General features: G+C 38.2%; 1 protein-coding gene across 4 annotated transcripts in view; it reads right to left on the bottom strand.

Annotated features, from left to right (window-relative positions):
* LOC124635666 (myotubularin-related protein 6) overlaps positions 1-20,586 on the bottom strand; it is an 88,087-nt gene that overhangs the window by 8,178 nt on the left and 59,323 nt on the right. For all 4 annotated transcript variants that reach the window (XM_047171610.1, XM_047171608.1, XM_047171609.1 and 1 more), the window contains exons 2-11: positions 6,979-7,095; positions 5,958-6,120; positions 5,241-5,398; positions 4,612-4,784; positions 3,997-4,084; positions 1,990-2,122; positions 1,533-1,608; positions 1,249-1,405; positions 829-972; positions 330-436 (exon numbers count right to left, since the gene is read on the bottom strand). In XM_047171610.1, the coding sequence (XP_047027566.1) occupies positions 330-436; positions 829-972; positions 1,249-1,405; positions 1,533-1,608; positions 1,990-2,122; positions 3,997-4,084; positions 4,612-4,784; positions 5,241-5,398; positions 5,958-6,120; positions 6,979-7,095 (1,316 nt within the window). The remainder of the gene's footprint in view (positions 1-329; positions 437-828; positions 973-1,248; positions 1,406-1,532; positions 1,609-1,989; positions 2,123-3,996; positions 4,085-4,611; positions 4,785-5,240; positions 5,399-5,957; positions 6,121-6,978; positions 7,096-20,586) is intronic.

The following is a 20,586-nucleotide window of genomic DNA, read 5'->3' as shown; positions in this document are numbered from 1 at the left end:
AGAGAACCAATCCCGAGTGACGGCTATGACGCGATGCGCTGCGGGCTAATCACCGCTTTAGCCCGCCCCCGCGCCTCACTTCATACCACAAAAGGGATCCAATATCACTTCTGCGAAGGTGTAGGTCAGCGCTCAAGATTCGTGCCGATGATTCTATGTTTGTTACTCTTAGTAAAAATTACTTGATGGATTTGATGAAACTTGGTACCTTATATGTAAGAATAACATATAGGCTATTTATTCGGGTGCGGGAAGTGGTTCTCGCAGGAAGAGGGTGAAACTGCTGCCACAAGCTAATTAGTTATAATGAGAAATACAGAGCGATCTACCTCAAGTCCCGCCTATCTTTCTCGCAGTTGCCAATGAACGTTCCGTATTGACACGCGTGGGCGTGGTCATGTAGTGTCAGCAGAAACCGCTCGTTGAACTGGAATGCCTATAAAACGGAGAACATTGTATACTATGAATTTTCACGTTCAATTTTCAAAGTTCAAGTTAAAAAAGTTAAAAACTTAAAAAGTTGTTAAGAAGAACGGACTTTTGTGTTGTACGTGACATTGGGTCGTAACGGCCGTTTCCAATATTCTATGTATGTATCTGTTGATAAACTTACTAGATTACTAGATACTAGGATTTGGATATTAAGCCCATACTGGTAATTTAATTTATTCATAACATAAAACAATATAAGGTTACAATTTAAATTAAAGCGCTTATAATGCTGTATTAAATATACAAATAAATTAACAAACAAACAACAAACGATAATTTCAAATTCCAAGCAAACCGACAGTTGATAGAATATTGGGACCGGCCTAGACGACATACCTCAGGTCTCTGCCTGTACAGTTGCCAGGTACAGTCGAGTAGCTGCGTGAAAACGGGCGAGCGCTCGCGACCATCGCAGGCGATATGCCCACATCGGGCCGTGAACTTGTGGCCGAAGGACAACCAGTCCTTCTCGATCAGCGCCTGAAATACCATGCATCGATTTAAATAGAATAGGAATCGATAACCTAATCGATGAACAGTTATCGTAATGAAAATAATTGAACAACCTAAATTGAAATCGCTTCAATGCGAGTTGAAAAAAGTGTTGAGGCACGGCATTAAGGAGACGCGAGTGCGATGCCGGCCTATACTAAAAGGAGTTGGCTCTTGTTTTTTGGTAATTCGGAAATACCGCAGAAGAACAACATTACACTTTGTTGTTATTTGTTGTGGTAGCAGACGTGTCTAGTGTAGTACCTGATACCCGTTGATGGTGCGGTAGTGCGGCTCGAGGCAAAGCGCGGCGAGCGAGCACACCTGCGCCGTGCGGTCCCAGCCGTCGCTGCAGTGCACGCACACGCTCACGCCGCTCTCTATCGCGTGAGCAATCCACCACGACGTGTCTAGTATGGACCTAACAATCGATCACACATGAAAAAAAATAAAACACTACTTGCGCAGAAAATTGCGCAAAAAGTTCTGAAAGTATTCACGTATTTGCGCTAACAAAATATTGCGCAAAATTGCACTCTGCAACTTACTTGATGTGTTTGAGCCAACCGGACGACTCCAGACCGTTGAGGAATGACGACATAGTCGGCGTGTTCTGTTCACAAGCTAGAAACAAAAAAATGAAATGTTAAATAAGTAAGTACACTACGACTACTCTACGACTACTACGAGACTTAATAAATTATCAAAAACATGTACAGATTAAATAGGTTGATAAGCATGAATGTGGATTGACATAATCCCACGGATTGCGTGGAAGTAGACATGGCTTGAAAGAATGTAACCTATGAGACGACGGCAGACAGAAGTGAAGAAGAGTCGTATGAAAGAAGAAAACTTGCTTCGCCTACCCCAAACAAAAATTTGGATAGAACAGGACTCTATCCAAATTTTTGACGATATTTGGAATGTTTGGATGACGATGGAGTAAAAATTAAATAAATCATAGGATGAATAAAACAGTACAATAAGTTAAGGTAGACTTACTCTCAACTAGTTTCTGAAGGCTCTTCCTCATGACGTGAATATTGCCGATGCCCATAAACTGGAACTTGATGTTCTCGTAGAATGCTTCGTTTTCGTAGCCCTTGCCCGCGGCGCGGTTCACCATGGCATTGATCTGACGAACATATCAATAATTAACTGCGGGTTTCAATAAACGATGTATCCGCTGTTTTACGATTGGAGATAGACATTCAAATGATAGGCACCTAGAGTTTGAAGTGGATTATCATCATCCTCCTGCCCTTATCCCAATTTCATTTGGGGTCGGCGCAGCATGTTTTCTTCTTCCATACTCTTCTATCTGCCGTCATCTCACAAGTAACATTCTTTCTTACCATATCTACTTTCACACAATCCATCCATCGTTTTTTTGGTCTTCCTCTTCCACTATATCCGTCCACGTTCATACTCATCACCTTCCTCACAACATGACTCTCATTCCTCCTCATCACATGCCCATACCACGACAGCCGGTTTCCACGCAGTTTTTCTGATACCGGCGCCACTTTCAAACTTCCTCTTAAATACTCATTCCTCACTCTATCTATTCGCTTAACCCCACACATACCTCTTAACATTCTCATCTCAGCCGCATGCAATTGTCTTTCATTCGTCGCTTTTGTGGGCCAGCACTCTGATCCATACAAGACAGCAGGTCTGACCATACTCTTGTAAATTTTCCCCTTTAGTTTAAGGGGAATACGAGGGTCACAAGTTGTTCCCGTTACCTGCCGCCATTTCATCCATCCTGCGTTAATTCTGTGCGTAACTGTCCGATCTATTTCGCCATCGCCCTGAATAAGCGAACCGAGGTACCGGAAATCGGAGCAGACTGGAAGAAGTGCGTTATCAAGCGCTATGGCTTCAGGACTGGAGAGGCCGCCGAAATCGCAGAACATGTATTCGGTCTTGGTTCTGCTGATTTTTAAGCCAACATTCTCCAGTCTCTGTTGCCAACTCCCCAATCTGCTCTGGATCTCAGGTCCGTCTTCACTAACCAGGACGATGTCGTCGGCAAACAGCATGCACCAGGGTGCCTCCTCCTGTATGTCCGCCGTCAAGGCGTCCATAATAAGCAGGAAGAGGTAAGCCGACCCTTGGTGCAGGCCCACAGCCACACTGAACTGGTCAGTATTGCCGGCCGACGATCGGACATACGTACAGGACTGCCTGTACATCGCACGAACTAACTCCACATACTTCCCAGGCACACCTTTCTCTTTCATGGCCCACCACAACACTTCCCGAGGCACCCTATCATACGCTTTCTCAAGGTCAATGAACACCATGTGCAGATTCCTGTGCACACGTCTGTACTTCTCGCACAATTGGCGAAGTGCGAAGATGGCGTCCATTGTCCCTCGACCTGGCATAAACCCAAATTGGTTTTGGGTAATTCCACTCTCTTCTCGCACTCTTTTCTCTATCACTTTCTCCCATACCTTCATAGTATGCGACATGAGCTTTATCCCTCTATAGTTGCCGCAATCTTGCACATCCCCTTTATTCTTGAAGATGGGCACTAGCGAACTACTGCACCATTCTTGCGGGATGACTTCTTCATGCAGCAACTTATTGAAGAATAAAGTTAGCCACATACATCAGTTCCTCTTTAATACCTTCCATACTTCAGCTGGTATATCATCAGGGCCCAAGGCCTTTCCATTTTTCATACTTCCAAGCGCTCTTTCAACCTCATCCATGCTAATTTCTCTTACCAATCCCTTATTTACTTGTGCCTTTAGTTTGAAGTGGATTATATATACATATAACGGACAGCGTGGGCCGCAACAGTCGTGTTATTCATTTACACCAGCGCCACACAAATCAAGTTTATAGTGCTTCTCGAAGCACAGAAGGGGTCATCATGATAAGATGGTTATCCACGGACCGACCGCGCCAAGATTTGCATAACTTTTGACGATCGACCGCGCGGCTTTGATTCTCTCAACTCTAATGAATGTAAGATGTTTTTAAGTTCTGACTCACTCTAGGCCTGGTGTCCACGACATACATGTAACCGCAGTTTGGATTCGCCCGTCTAATCAGATCCAGCATTTGCTCGTCCTCCATACATCTGAAATGATAGCTTATGTTACACTGGGATACTCTAACTACTCAATAGTGATAGAATTTTTCAAATCAGTTTCCGAGCATTTAGAGTGCAAGCGAACAAAAATATATTATCTCTGTATAATGTTAGTAGGTATAGATCTATGGCTGCCGACCTACGTCAGACTTTTTGTAGAACCGATTTAGAAGTTGTGGTTATTTGGGAAAAAAAGTATTATTTCAAATTATTGTTACTTTAATGAATAGATAAAGTTTGATATTTTATTGTGCCATGTTAATATCTAGCCTGTATTATTCTTTTGGGACTGACGAGAAAATTATTACATATTGTATATGTTATAAGGCTAAAATACCAGTAGCCATCCATTATAACAACGTGCAGCCAGTGCTCGCAAATTACACATAAAATAGGGTACTGCAGCCATCAAAGGGCGCATAAAAGAGCTGACCACCTTAGCTCCTCGGTAAACATTAATTGAAAGCTCACTATAGCCGAAGTTAGTAGAAGTATATGTCATTGGTATATATTACCTGGCAGAAAAGCCGCTGAGTGGCTGGCTGCAGCGCGCTATAGCCGCTTTATTGTGGTGTAGGTACGCCAACACGGGCAGGCGGCCGCGAGACCTGAAGCTGGCGCTGCCCAGCAGGACGGCCGTCGACGCTCGCGCCGGTACGTACACCTCGCTTGGGTATGTGTCGCATAGCTAGGTATGACAACAGAAACGAAGCGCAATTATAGGGCGAAAATAAGGTTAATCAAAGGAATACCAGTAGCTATATTATCAGATCCCACCTATCCTTGATCATCAAATATCTCCTCCCGCTGTGAATTAGCAGCGTGTCGGAGTGTCAGACTCTTACTGACTGAAACTGATCATGTTCCTTCGTAGGCCTTTTATGTACCAAAGGCGCGTTAGCTCTTTCGAACAATCCCGCAGCCCCGGCAGGCCTTGGCTCTGCTCGCTCGTCCCTCTGGGGTTTGCTGACATCTTTTTGAGGAGCGCGTGGAACAACGCGCGCTGCTGACACGGGTCTGTTATCTATTCAGACGGGAGACGATGAGCCATCCGCACTCACCGCCCATAGATCCACGCCCACGGTGGCCGGGAGTCGTCTCTCGACACCCGGCGCCCGTGGTGTCTACCTGAAGCCTATCTTACCTCGTAATCCTTATTAGCTGTGCAGAGCACCCACTGGTCGTTAGGCACATTCATTCTCTGGTACTCCGTCTGAATGTCGAAGAAGTTCCACCCCGCCGACTTAGGCAGGTCATCCGGAGTCGATTTGTAGAAAAAGCAGTATAACTCATCGATGTGAACTGGAATAACACAGAAGAATAAAGGAAATATCATAAAGCTGTTATGTAGTAGTTAGTATGTTTTTTTGTTGCATGGGCCAATTTTAAGAATTACTAGTCCGCGAGGGGCGATAATCACCCGTTTTAGTTCATTGAATTTAATACTGATTTGGTAGGCGATTTGGTCATTATTTGCAAATAGAGCACTGGGCGGAGCATATAAGGTTGGCAGATTTTCGATTAGTAACTGGGCCCGTTAACTTTTAACGGTAACATTATATCTTAATCTATACAATATACATGCGACTACAAACGACACACTACAACATACGACTTTATTATTTAATGATATATTAGATCGTTCCAAACTCAATATTTAGATTTAGCGTTTAGCAGACGTGCGCGGACCAATGCTCGAAAGTTAGCTACAAACATCCACTAACTATGCCAAGAACCATATTCAGCTATAATTTTGCGAAAAATGAATCCTCTACATAATCAATTCTTTATTAGCATTCCATATGTTACACAGGTGGTATATTTTACAGTCTAAAATTAATAGGTATGGAAGTTGGTTTACCTGGTTGGCTCAACCGGAGCAGCGTTTGATGCATCTCATGGCAGTCCCTCTCTCGAGGAATGACGAAGAACACCGACTGGAAGGTCTTGGTCCTCACCAGGAGCGGGGAACCGGTGGTCGTGATCGGCAGCCGCTCCACCGAAGATATGTGCATCAAGAGAATCTGGGAACATTGAATATTATTCATTATTATGATTCATCAGCACTATTCAAACTTGGCTGCTACTCAGCTAATCAGTCAAAATTTACAGGGGCCCCTAAAACTCCACTCACACACGTCCACTCTTCACCACTGCCTCTGAGTTTTAGAAAAAAATACCAAAAAACATTCGAGGCAATTTATTTCTTCTTTATAGAAGAGAGAATATGTCTCTTTTTTAGGTTATTTCCAGATAGCAAGAAAAACATTTCAGTTAATGGCAACTGCGCTAAATCCTTTTCATATTACATAAGAAGACGCAAAAAACTTGTTATTTATTTTTTATATGTAATCATCATCCTCCGAGCCTTTTCCCAATCATGTTGGGGTCGGCTTCCAGTCTAACCGGATTCAGCTGAGTACCAGTGCTTTACAAGAAGCGACTGCCTATCTGACCTCCTCAACCCAGTTACCCGGGCAACCCGATACCCCATGGTTAGACTGGTGTCAGACTTACTGGCTTCTGACTACCCGTAACGACTGCCAAGGATGTTCAATGACAGCCGGGACCTACAGTTTAACGTGCCATCCGAAACACAGTCCATGGTGTCTAAGATATACTTAGAAAGTACATACAAACTTGGAAAAGTTGCATTGGTACTTGCCTGACCTGGGACCGCGCCCTCATACTTGAGAGGTTGGTCCTTTACCCACTAGGCCACCACGACTTTACTAGGCCACCACGATTTTTTATATGTAATGCCTTTTGCAAATAGCTCCATACACCTTTATCATATTAACAGCCATCCGATGACTTAGAGTACAAATTGCATAAAAAGTTACCCCTATCAAAAGCGTGACATTTATGTTAAAGACACATACCCATGTCTCCTTCCTCATCTCATGGTCCACGAATATAAGGTGCGTGGTCGCGAAGTACAAGGTTCCCTTCGACGGGTTCCGCAGGTTGTATTTATCCAGTAGCTGCACATTTTCCAACTGTAACCAATAAATATAGAAATGAACATCATTTATCAACAAAAATCTGTTTCAATACATGATCTCTTAACAGACAAATGTTTAGGTTGGCCTTAAGAAATATATTGGGAGCTTGGACCAAAAAGGACTCAAATACGCAACAGAAGATTTTACAGTAGATTTGGATGATTTTAACTATTTCTTTAATCATGTTCCTTATTATATAATAGATCTAAAAAACATCGAATCTATGTAATTGGACATGTAGTAGTAATTAGTCGACCACAGCTGCAAGCGTTGTCTTATGAACTGTATGAACAAATAATCAAGATTTTACTACTTCTAAAAGTATGTCGTATCAGTCGAAGAAAGATTTATCATGTTATTTTATTGCGAGATCACCCTACAAATTAAACGACTATGTTTGCACACTGTAACCGTAAAGAAACCTATCAATTTTATTAGATACTTGTCTGGAACAAGTCGTGAGAGAGAACTGAGTAATACTCCTAAAACAACCCCTTTTTATTTATTTATTTATACGTAAACTTGCCTAACAAGACCCTTCTCAAGTTTTTGTTGGAATAAAACGTCTATAAATTCTTTCGTACATTACAAAACGGACAGAGAACCTCTAGATATGATAAGACAAACAAATGAGCCTTTCCATTTTTATTTTCAGAGAAATAAAAGGCGAATAACTAATGCTTGCAAAATGTTCTCAACTCGGGAAAAAATTAACCACGGAACTTATAATTTTTATAATATAATGCCGCTATTTTTCGCGGTATGCCAGCGATGTGTCGTTTTAGGTGGCTGATTTTTTAGTTTAGTCTTCAACTATACCCTCCTTTATTTTTTTATCCTGGGGTTATCATATCTATTTACCTGCACTTTACAAAGAAAACCCAACTCAATTTGAAGTCTCGTGAAAGCCACCCCTAAGGTTTCTAAGGTAGTAAATCAACCCTCTGTTTCACCAACTTATTTTGGTAAGTTTTTCATCCAGCTTTTTCCTGTAGCAAATTAAATGCAAAGGGTCGTTACATTTATTCCAACATGTCCGACCTTTTTCAGTCGAAAATAAACGCAAGGCTTGGAATACTTTTGAAGTATTTAGATATCAATGCGTTATGCTCGGCACAAATGTTTTTTCTTGTAATTGGAATTAAAATATGGTGAAATAATAACCCCCTTGGAGAGGCCTATGTCCAGCAGTGGAATGCGATAGGCTGATGATGATGATGATGATGAAATAATAACCCAAGAAGCAGTATTGATTAGTTATTATAAGTTCAAGTTTTAATTTAAATATCCGGCAGGTCTATAAAAATAGGAATAACTTCTGTTAAACGGTACTAATATTAAAAATGTAACGAAGCTTCGAGAAAACTTTATTCGTGTCTATAGAGCGTTTCTTATTGTTTGCCCGAGGCAAATATTATTTTCGCCAGAGCAATTCCACGAGTGACATTAGTCAAAGACTTTTTGCTTTGATTTCGAGAATAATTCCGAGGCCACCTAAGGGCGAATACCCCATTTTGTCCTGAAGACTTAACCTTCGTTCTAATTAGGAAACTGGCTTGAGGTTCTAGGGAGAAAAGTCTCATTACATACCAAAAAGTTGACAAGAGTATCAGAAGATATTTAAATTAGGTACTTTACGACTAACACAAATACTCTTCTATATGATCAAAAAAATAAAATATCACATTTATTCGAAGGATTGTATAGAAAACATGCCAGGAAAAATCATTAGTTTATTATACCCATAGATAATAACGAAATTGCCCGAGGATATTGTAAATATCTCCGATATGAATATATTTTGGTAAATAAATATTTCACGAATAAAATGTCAATATATTCCATGTTAAACACTGTTTAATATGAAATAAATAGCTGGTCTGCCTGTATGTTAGAGTCACGTAAAAAGGTAATTTTGTGTAAAAAGTCGTTAGACTTAATGGTGTAGGCCTTATTCTGAATACTAATAATACCTGAGACAGAATCAGTAAAGTTTAAATTGTTTTGAATTGAGATTAAAATGATCGGCTGCTTAGTTGGATACGTCAAGCTGAGGAAACTTCGGCCAAGGCCCAAGTTCACCGACAGCATAAACTTCAGTTTTGTAACGTTACGTTAACAATTCGTCAAAAGTTGTTTTAAGAACAACAGACGCGGTCTCTGTCGGAGAACTCGGGCCTTGATATTAATTAAGGGAGCTTAATCAGTAAAATCTGTTTAAATACAGGTGCCCTCCACTTTGTAACCACATTAACCTCTTTAAAACTCCAACCACCAGCGCCCCGTAACAAAAAGTAACGCAGTATTAAAAATTCATTAAACAAAAGTTGATAATCCTTGCGTAATCGAATTACGTAGGCAAACATTTCAACCGTGGCGTTTACAAATTTTCTCTCTCACATCATTTTATTGGGCAGGTTTATTTATATCTCAGGCCGGAATGTATTACCATAACAGTGAAAATCTGTTGTGAGAGGTATTGTTTCAGAAAATATCGTTCATGTCAGAAATCATTTTGGGAATAAATTAAGATACTGTTGCCATGGCCCTTTGCTACCAATTTTTTTATGTTTTCGTACACTTCAAACATCATCATCCTCCGAGGCTTTTCCCAACTATGTTGGGGTCGGCTCAGCAGTACCAGTGCTTTACAAGAAGCGACTGCCTATCTGACCTCCTCAACACTTCAAACAGTGGAAACAAATAAGAAGTGCAGGCTACCAGGAGAAGTTTTCAGAACTCCCAAAAAAAAACAGAAAAAGTATAAATCTACCGTACTTTTTATATACTTTCAGAGATCAAGCATTACCACGGCAAACGGCTAGTATTATTATGATGATGCTATTAAACAGCGAAGAGCCTTCAAGTTTTGAAGCAGTTCTCGCAAAAACAAAGTTGCAACTTGAAATGTAAGTAACAACCTTTGGCTTTTACTTAACAAGGAGCTAGGGAGTCCTGCGTATTCTAGAAGTTTGATCCTTTTGTCTGTGTAGACAACTTCTCAAGGCCTTGACTTACAACATCATTTTATAAAGTAACAAAACACCGAGTTATTGGTTAAAGTTATTTAGAAGTGTTTAATTAAAACGTTCTAATTTAGACAGCCTGTATTACAAAGCTGAATTAATTTGTTTTGTGTAGTTCTAAGCAATAATTTTAGAAGAGATAGGTATTATTTTTATTTGCATGGCTAGAAGAGAATATTAACATCTCAAAGACATTTAATCGATATGATAGATAAAAGAAGAATTTCTTACCTATCTGTATAGCAATTCATGCATGCTTACTCTGCCAAATACCTATCCATACTTCCATCTATTGACAGTTCAGTGTCTTTTAATTTGATTTCAATGACCGATGGTAATTTTATATTTTTTACCCGCCAATTTGTAACATAAAACCCTCAATTCAGAATCAACTCAAAAATAAACATCCTAACATTAAGAGCGTGTACGCTCGCCGCGCGATGTCAACTTTAGGTAATTCAACGCAAAAAATCGCGCAGACTAGCGTTGCGGCTGTGTGCGTGCCTATCATACTTCACGTATAGTCACACAAACCATTTTGATCCTTTCAAGTGAAATTAGTAGAACAAAAAATATATTACTTAGTAAATAGTTAATAGCGAGAAAATAGTGTAAATCTATGGATGACTAAAATATAAAGGCATGAAAATAAGTCGTTAATACTTACACTCTTTTGCAAAAAAATCGGACACCTATGAAAATCTTGGTTTTGAGGACTTTCTGTATATTACATAAAATTTTCAACAGTACGAAATAGTCGACTGATGATTAATGGCAATGTAAGAGTTTCTGTATTTTAACCGATTTCAAAAAAAGGAGGAGGTTTCAATTAGATTGTTTTGTGATTGTTCTCAATTTGATTGTTCTCAATTTGATTGTTCTCGATTTCTCAAAGACGCCTGGACCGATTTGAAAAATTGTTTATATGAATGGTCCAGTCCATCCAGACCGAAAAATTGTGGTCAAATACAACATTTTCCGGAAAGCCAAATATTGGTGAAGAGCTTGGGTTTACCAAATAAATAAAATTAAAGTTTTAAGTTATCTATCCTATATGCTTCAAAAGTTATTCGGGATCAAAAGTCAAGGGTACATCCAAAATGAACATATAAATAGCTCTGCTCCTATCTAGCCTAAGGCGTCCGCCATATTGGATTAAGACTCGCGACACATTTTTTTGTTGAGTTATTCATATCAAGCCCTTTCATTTGATACCCATATCGTAGGAATGCATTAAAAACATTTTTGTCTCCATCTTGGGTATACCCCCACATTGGATATAAAATCATACATTGTCATTAAAACTGAACTTTCAAACAAAATTTCAACTCAATCGATAAAAAAAATATGCTTCAAAATTGAGCTTTAAATAAAATAGTAATGTATCAAGATTTGTTGGTCGCGCTTGAAATGTACTCTATTCTCGGTATCCACGGCAGAGGTTATTCACCCTACGCGATGTGACGGAGCGACACATCCTCTCTCTGTGAAGCCTTGCGGCGGTCTGGTTTGAGTTGACTCGCGTGCAGCGTTTTATAGTAGTTTTTAAATAATTTATAAAAAAATAAAAACGAGAGATTAAATTATAATGTAAAGTTTATGTTTAAAAAAAAGAGTTATATTATGTAGTGATAGACGTCAGTGCTTGACAACAACTGATTTATTCATATAAAAACTCATTACACAACAACTCCCCTTTTAAGAACATAACACACATACACTTCCCCCCTTAAAATAACATAAATCTTTAAATAACATAAATCTTAAAATTCTCAGGGAACAAAAACCTAACACAATTAATTGAAAGAAAATTAAAATGAAACAAGACTCTAAAATAAAGATTCAATACTAGTAAATAGTTTAGCTTTTGCCCTAGTCAATGGACCAGGCGGGATTCCGCTCGAGGTTACTGAAGGACCTGCTGCATCTTTCTCATTAGGTTGAATACCTCTTTATCTTTTCCCCAGACTATAATATCATCAATAAAACTGTCAACGCCCTCCAAATCTTCTAGAAGCTGGCGTATCTTACCATGAAACACTTCCGAAGCGCAATTTATTCCGAATGGTAAGCGTAAGAACTGGTACCTCCCGAATGGGCTGATAAACGTGCATAAGTCAGCACTCTCCTTCGCCACCGTTTCCACGCCTCTGCGCGGCTTGCAGGACCGCCGTCCAAACTCAACTCGGATGGTGGGCGAGCGTGTTCCATTATTTTTGTCGATAAAATTGCACCAAAATACGTATTTTATAATAAATTTTGAAAAAATTTTCATCACCGCTGTCACCATGTAGTGATAGACGTCAGTGCTTGACAACAACTGATTTATTCATATAAAAACTCATTACACAACATATTACTATAGTAAATAATTGTTATATTAAATTAAGTAAGATAGGTAGGTAAAAAAAGCATTTGAAATTCACAATTTTTCACATTGTTAAAATATTTTTTTCTGAAAGATAGAGATCTAAATCAAAAAATGTTTTCAACTAACTATAGGCATGGGGATTTCATCTATGAGTAAAAAAATAAATATGATTAGATTTGCCACTATTTTCACATAAATTTAAGCTTCGAAATAGACGCTGAACGGGAATTTTATAAATCATCTGTTACGTTATAGGGGTTTTAAGTATTTAAACTACACAAATTGAAATTTATGTTCAATTAACTATATAGACAGTGAAATTAACTTGCGTTATTATAAATTAACATAGTTATAGGATAAGTAGTTAATGAGAAACAGTGGTTTGAAAAGTACCTTTTTAGGCCAAATGGCGCGCGGTTGACGTACACGCTCTTAAAAACGTGATATCAGGAAACAATATCGCCCAAACCTCCTTCCCGTCCCTTTTAGGGGTCCAAAACAAACAAAAGTATGAATATAAAACAAAAGCGAGCAAAAGAGCGATAATCATCATTTGCATCTGAACGATAATACCATCGAGACGTGAGAATCACTTAATTCAGTTCGTACGTGACTGTATTTCAAATGAAATATCTGTAAAATTTTGTAATGAGATCAACTGCATTTTCAAAGCTTTATTCTTTTATTACGTTCTATTTTTCGACTTTCTAGATCCGATCTCGTAAAGTTAGGTATATGGCATTGAATGCTAACTGTATTAATCCTTACACTTTCTGGTATGCTTCTAATAAAGGACTGGGTATTCTTTTGCCACGAAAAAGGAAAAATCGAATCGCTCTCCTCCAGTATTGGAATACCACAGGAAAAGAAGGAAAGAAAAGCAAAGAAGGAAGGAAAGGCTACCGTTAGTAAGCATAACTAATAGTTTCTTCTCCCATTACATACAAAAGAAACTTATTATTCGATGGGCTACAGAATTTTAGATAGCGATTTTTTCATTCAGTGATACCTACATATATGTAAATAAATGTTTACAATATTCAATAATACCTAACCTAAGTGGAAACGGCAAACAATATGTCCATCTGTAATTCCCTAAAGGAGTATTCAAAGTAACAATGCTTTATATGTTCAAAGGGATAATCATGTGGAGTATGTGGGTGAACTTGTACGACACATGGAGAACAAAATAACTAGCAGAGGTGCCATAGCGGAAAATCTCCTAAGAAAGTAGCGCGCCAAAATGCCGGTGTGCAGGGGACGAGGAACGTTTCTGTCTTCTTACATGCTTTTTCGGACGTGACATTTTTGTCACAACAACCCGAACACCTCGTTAGTTCCCTCGTAACTGATCGTTTAGGCCATGCCCACTGTACGAATTTGACATGGAAGAAGGCACCTGACCTACCTGCATTATAGCATCTCCTCTCATCTTTCATTACTCCGAGGTACGACACAATGGGTTAGGGAAACGATCTGAGGGCCGTAACGCCTTTGGTCCACTTTGTACGAAATAAACTGAATGTTCTCGCGACATCTGTTGGTATTATTAGTGATAAGAATAGAGATTTTCTATGGCAACAGCTTTGCTATTGATGTCATTGTTAAATATATTTTCATGAGTTTTTTTTTTGTATTTTTTTGAATTTATGTGCGTCACATAAGACCATTATTTATACCTATAAAAGAGAAAATTAGAAAGCAATTATTTAAAGTAGGCTGAAAAACAAGCACTTTTTGAACGTCCACTCTTCACTACTTCATATGGTATTACTGGTAAGAAGTGGCGTCTTTTATACATATAAGCAATACTTCTACTAGGAGTACTACTTACTAATCATTGTAGGACCTATAAACGGAGAAATTCTATTACTTGTATGAAACTTTCTCCACACGACGACACGACGTAGGTTTCCTAAAGAACTAGACACGACATTATTTCTGAAGACAAAATTCATAACTGGGGTTCATTGCTTTGAAACCAAGCACCGTAAGTAATTAGACAATGTAAAACAGTAACTATTAATGAGTTGTGCCAGCGTCTTAGATATCAGTTGTAACTTTACTCAGGTATTCTGAAACTTTTGACTTCTAAACTTGCCTGTATAGATAGTTCAGAATATTTCGTCGTATAGACAGGCTAGCTTATACCAAGACTGAATAGACAAATAAAATTGCGGTTTCAAAATATAATGGTGTTTTCACAAAAAAGTTAACACAGACGTTTGACATGTGTTGGAAGAAAATTCGAATTCTACCTTTTTAGCGTATTCGAGGTAATCAACATAAAAAGTTTAGCTTTCTAATTTTGGTATAGATAAGTATTTTAATTTTTCTACATAGCATAGTGGGATTAATGATTAATCATTCCGAAGTTGCTTATTCTAATGTAAATTAAGTATATTGCATAGATAAACCTGCCATATTTTTCCACATTCACAAAAGTTTTCCGTAAAGCGCCAGGTAATTTAAATTTACGGTACGATGCTTGCATAATACTGTAATAAACTTTATCTAAATTGATATTAATGATCTTCTTTCAAATATGTACCAATCAGTTTAATAATTATGTATACAACGTACGTGTAGGGACGGAACTCAATAAATGTAAGTATGTAATGTTACAACGCATTCATTTTAAAATTCTATGCTGAAAAAAACCTGTCATACACTTAGACCTTCCTCGGCATTTAGAGTAGGTATAGTAGGTCCGCAACACACACACGCACAAACACACATACAAACAGTTGCGATGTGACTACACAAGCGAGCCTCAGTCTTTGTGCCATACAAATAGCTTCTAATAAAAAAACTTAATTAAAATATTTCAATGAAATATGGAGCTTGGTTTTACCTTTTAATTACATACGCTCGATATTGCAAGCATAGTACACCGTTCTACCTACGCGACAAAGTGTGTTCAACTTAGCAGTACTAACTTTACGTTTGCAAAGTTAAAATCAATGTTGGTATAAAATTACGCGGTGCAACTCCATACTTCAAAGACATTCTATTCCTGGGAGCCATCTTTTAAAAAAGAAATATGATATTACTGGCCACTTGCTTTATTTACTAGGTTGTTCTAACCATATAACATGTGGGTTTATTTTTACTGAGAATTATGGGTTTCAGTGTAAATACATTTTTATTATTATACCACAGGTTTCTACCCGACCACGGGACTACAGAGTCCCGGATTTTTGGAAGGCGAACGTGGGGCCGAAGCCAACACGCTGAAGCCCTTTTGAGACAACTTTAATGAACAAGGCGACACAAAACCGACGATTATCCCTGTATACACTATAGAAACGTACCCAAGGACAATCCCCGGTTCTGTGCTAAACTATTGCTAAATATGGAATAAAACTACTAGGGCTATTGGGATGGGATGCCAGTGGACTAGGAATGGGGAAACTACGGGAACTATGGCACCTGCCGATAACAATGTAATAAATACACGTAAAAATGGCAGGTGGAGACTCGCCAACTCACTTACTGGGCCCCCGGGAATCAGTCGCTAAATTGCGACAAGGGGGCAACAGGTAATACCACAGGTTATTATTATAACAAACACACGAATTTGACGATACCATCTCCCTTAAAAATGACGTGCCTACGCGTTATGACTACGCCTGACTACGAAGGCTACGTGCTACGCATACGAATGTGCTACGCAACCGTAACGTGCTACGCGGTTGTCAATGACTTCCTCAGATTTTGGGCGAGAGAAGTTTATTAAAACATGCTCATACAATATGCGAAACTATTAGTTTCGTTTTAAGAAGGCAGTCAGGATCTTGTGGGCAGGATACATGGATATATATAAGGTTCAAAATATGTATTTACAACCTACACAAGTAAATATCTAAATATCTACACAAGGCTGTCTGAAATTGACGTCATACCTGAAATACCTAAAACCTCTCAATAAATCAGTCTACCCACCGTCTACCTAAATATCAGTTTCGCAAACATCAATTTATCAGACACCTGTAGCTGAGTTACTTCATTAATTCCCAGTTATAGCTCCCAGTTGCCAGTAGTGGTCGTTAAAGGATTCCAAGAGCCCTATAGGCGCCTGGCCGTCTCTGAATTTTGTATGGCACGACCTAATGAGCTCAGTGAATTATTCATCCTAAACCTATGTAGCTTTTAATATTCTAGCGCTCATGCTTGGGTCAAAGATGTAATCATAAATATGTTAGTTCTCTGAAATATAAAAGAAATTTTAAGGCATGAATATGGAAAATTAATGTGAAGACTTTTTGAGTAACTCACATCAATTTGGTCTCGTGACTTTGATGGAGTTGTTCGACTCGTAAAAATAATGAAATACTGAATACATTATCCTATGTAGGCATATCGTTTGATAGACATTCACAATATTTTTGCTACATTTTCATTCATTGCCATTTTCGCCGAATCGACTTGACAACGTCTGAACAATAATTAAAGCTTCGACTAACCCAACTTGGTAAGAAAAGACAGTCCCAAAAGTAGGACAAAATACCCCATTTTTATTGTACCAAAAACCTAAATACCCGACACGTCTACTATCTTGTAACGTGAACAAGTTATGACATGTCCGACCTTGTTATTACAATAAAATCGATGCTGATGTTGGCTTGTAATTTCTTATTTACCTTATGAACGTAGATGTTCAAGATATGAGGTCAAGGTACGGTAAGGTATTTAATGGGGGATTTTGATTGAAACTTTTGTTACGAGATCATGTATATGGGACATGGCACATTATAGCAGCACCGCAACAGCACGGCAGCAGCACGGCGTCGCCTCGAATTTAGACTACGGCTAGCTGCCAGCGCGCTAACCACGCGCGAACACGACGCAATGACGTTGTTTCGCTGCCGGCTCGGAGTCGGCGCGTAATTAGCACGCCGCACTATGGGACGAACCTGTGCGTTTCATCTCAAAATTCTGTAACTTTTTTGTTTCTCGATATTTTGCATTGAAATTTTGTGTATGTACGTCTGAATAGTTATGCTATTAGATAAATAAATCGCTGCAACTTTAAATAATAGATTTATTACGGAAAAAAAAGTCAAATATAAAATTTTGAAATTTTTCATACAAAAATTAAATGAAATCGTTATAATGAATTATTTGCTTACGTTACATTACAAAAAAAATATTAAGAAGTTAATAAAAAGATTATGGCATAACTTTAAACAAAAAAAAAACATGAAATTTCTCATCACTTGCCAATATTTAAAGCCCTTTAGCTTCGTCAAGTAGTTCTTTTGGTATCATAGTACTGTTTCAGTTTAAGCTAGATATATAGGGGTCAGAAGTATACAACAACAAGTGCAGAAAGTCTTCCATTGTGGCAGACCTGGAACACTTTCTAGCGTGTGATTGAACCGATATTTCTAATAGTCTTTATTACGCGTCTTGAGCATCTGCCGATAATTGGACTATTAATAAAACTGCAAAATGTTCTTTTATTTTGATACCATGTATAAGAATTTTGTGACTAAAGATGGCATATAGTATAACTGTGCGGTCCCCAGCGCATAGTCACCAAACTTAACTGCGTTTACAGAAAATCCCGATGACATGGTTTCTGCAGAACATTGATAGTTTTGGAAAAATCTCCTTGCCGTATTTCCGTCACTGCTATTTCCAGAACCTTGACGAGGTTTATCAATGTTTAAAGCCAAGCAATTTTCGGAAAAGAGTTTGAACGTACTTCTCTTTTTCTTTAATCTTCTTATTCTCTGGAGTCGATGCAGACCACTTTAGAACAAATCGTAATGAAATTTTATTTGATACTTTGCATAACCATTTTCACATCTGTTGATAAATGAAAATTGTCCAACAAATATTTTTCAATGTCTGAAGTACTTTTCCCGCTTATTATCTGAGCACATATTGCGTCGAAAACAAACGAATTCACTCATTTTTAATTTTATTATATTGCAGTTAGTCACACAAAGAAAATATTCGGACACATTGATGAACATGCTGAAAACCCGAGTATTTATAGGACGCTAGTTTTAGTAACTTGTGAAAAACCAATGAGAAAAATGATAAGAATAGTTCTCACTTAGATAAAAAACTATGCAACATGATTTTTATCATATGTACATGTGGTTAGAATGTTCACTGCAAAAAAAAATATCATGAGAAAAAATATTTTGGTCCATATTTCGGCTTCTAGCTCGAAATGGCGCAGTAATGACGCAGGTTTTTTTTATTTCCCTGTAACACTGAATAAGTAAAGTATCTTAAAATGTCATTAACTCGACACCGGGAGCCACCGATAACAACAAAACCTCCACTTGAAAATTAGAAAGACGTAAAATTTCCTTATGACGTTTAAAAATTAAATAAAAAAACAAAAAAATATATATGTCATAAAAACATAACGGAATCGTAAATAAGAGATCTTAAACTATTCAAAAATGTATAATACTAATATATTTCCTTGAAAGATATAGAAAATATCTCAAGTTGAACTTCTATAACGAGTAGTTTAGTTAATATGAAATATTCAACGAAGTTTGAATGTAATTTTATGCAAATAAAACATTTTTTTTTATTTTTTTTTACTTCGGTTTCGGATAGGTCTATTATTAATGATTGTAAAACAATCAAAACAGTTTCAGTAACACTACCTTTGTCTCAACCATTTTTGAGACGGAAAATACTGTTTGGTCCCATAGTGCGCCGTCGGCGCGTTGTACGCATGAGGTCCGCTCGCTTGCAGCACGCGGGCGGCAAGTCGAGTTGTGTGGTAGCGGCAAGCGCGCTGACTGCTCGCCGTTGGCTTTTTCATATTGACATTACGAAATATATTATAATATACACGATTTAATGCTCTAAATTGAATGACAACTTAAATGCTGGTGTGGAGCCGTGCTGTTGCGGTGCCGCTATACTGTGCCATAACCTTAAAACAGCTTTAACATCGATATGTATATGTAATAAGGTTTATAGGTTTCTATTGTGGTGCCTACTAATCTCTTATTTTATGCAAAGATCCAGATTTTACAAGCCTTTTTATCTGTAGTTTTATGTCCCACCAGAGTTTAAATCACTTTAACACTTTCTTGCTTTTTTTTTACGACACAAAGTCGTAATCATCTGCCGAACCTTTTCCCAACTACATTTGGGTCGGCTCCCAGTCTAGCCCGATGCAGCTGAGTACCACTGTTTCAAAAAGAGCGACGGCCTATCTGACCACTTCTATCCAGTTACGCGGACAACTCCATACCCCTTGGTATGACTGGTCCGTAACGTAGTATTGCATAGATTTTGCTGTCATATGTAAATGTATGGTGTAGTGTAGTACTGTAGATTCTACGTGACTCCATAAAACCAAAATCAATGCAAGCAACGCAGTTCGATATTTATAAGCAATCCAATAAGTCGGGAAACCAATAAATTTCAATAACGGCCGACGTCTTCCGGACTCGTGCTGCGTCGCGACCGTAACTTGGTTACAAGGTTAACTTGTAATCGAACTTAATAAATCACTCAATTGCTTTTCTTCGATAAATAGAAATTTCATTTTCTGACCTTACGGAGATGTTGGTGGCTTATGGTACCTGGAAGTTTGTGTGTCACTATCCTAATATGTGAATATTTTAGGTAGATTTCTAAGGCAAAATGAAACATCGACACATAACAATAAGTGATGGTGATCTTCAGAAGAATGTGATGCCAATGACGATAAGTCTAAAATCTTACCACGATTTTTACTTTAGAATTATCTGTCATTTAAAATTAAGATACCTCTAAATTTAAACTATTTCTTGAGAACACTCTGCTAAAAATAACTTTAGAATTCGCGGCGAAAATGAAAAAATAAATCTGTCTCAGCTTAAAGGTCTCAGGGTCCCTGTATATCCCATAGGACCTTGATGATATATCGGCTTTGCACCGATCACTCTCTACTGAGGTATAACTCCGTGGAAACTATCAACATGGGACCCGTAAAAAGTAAAAGAAAACCTCAAGCCTTTTCCCGAAGGGGTATAAGTGTTTATAAGAGTGGCATTTTCTGGGGTTCTTGTTTGAAAAACTGCACGTTAAATCACTTACTATATTTTCCAAGGCCGAAAC

This window comes from Helicoverpa zea, chromosome 13 (genome assembly GCF_022581195.2).
Source record: "Helicoverpa zea isolate HzStark_Cry1AcR chromosome 13, ilHelZeax1.1, whole genome shotgun sequence".
NCBI classification, from domain to species: domain Eukaryota; kingdom Metazoa; phylum Arthropoda; class Insecta; order Lepidoptera; family Noctuidae; genus Helicoverpa; species Helicoverpa zea.
This window is presented reverse-complemented; position numbering and strand designations above follow the sequence as displayed.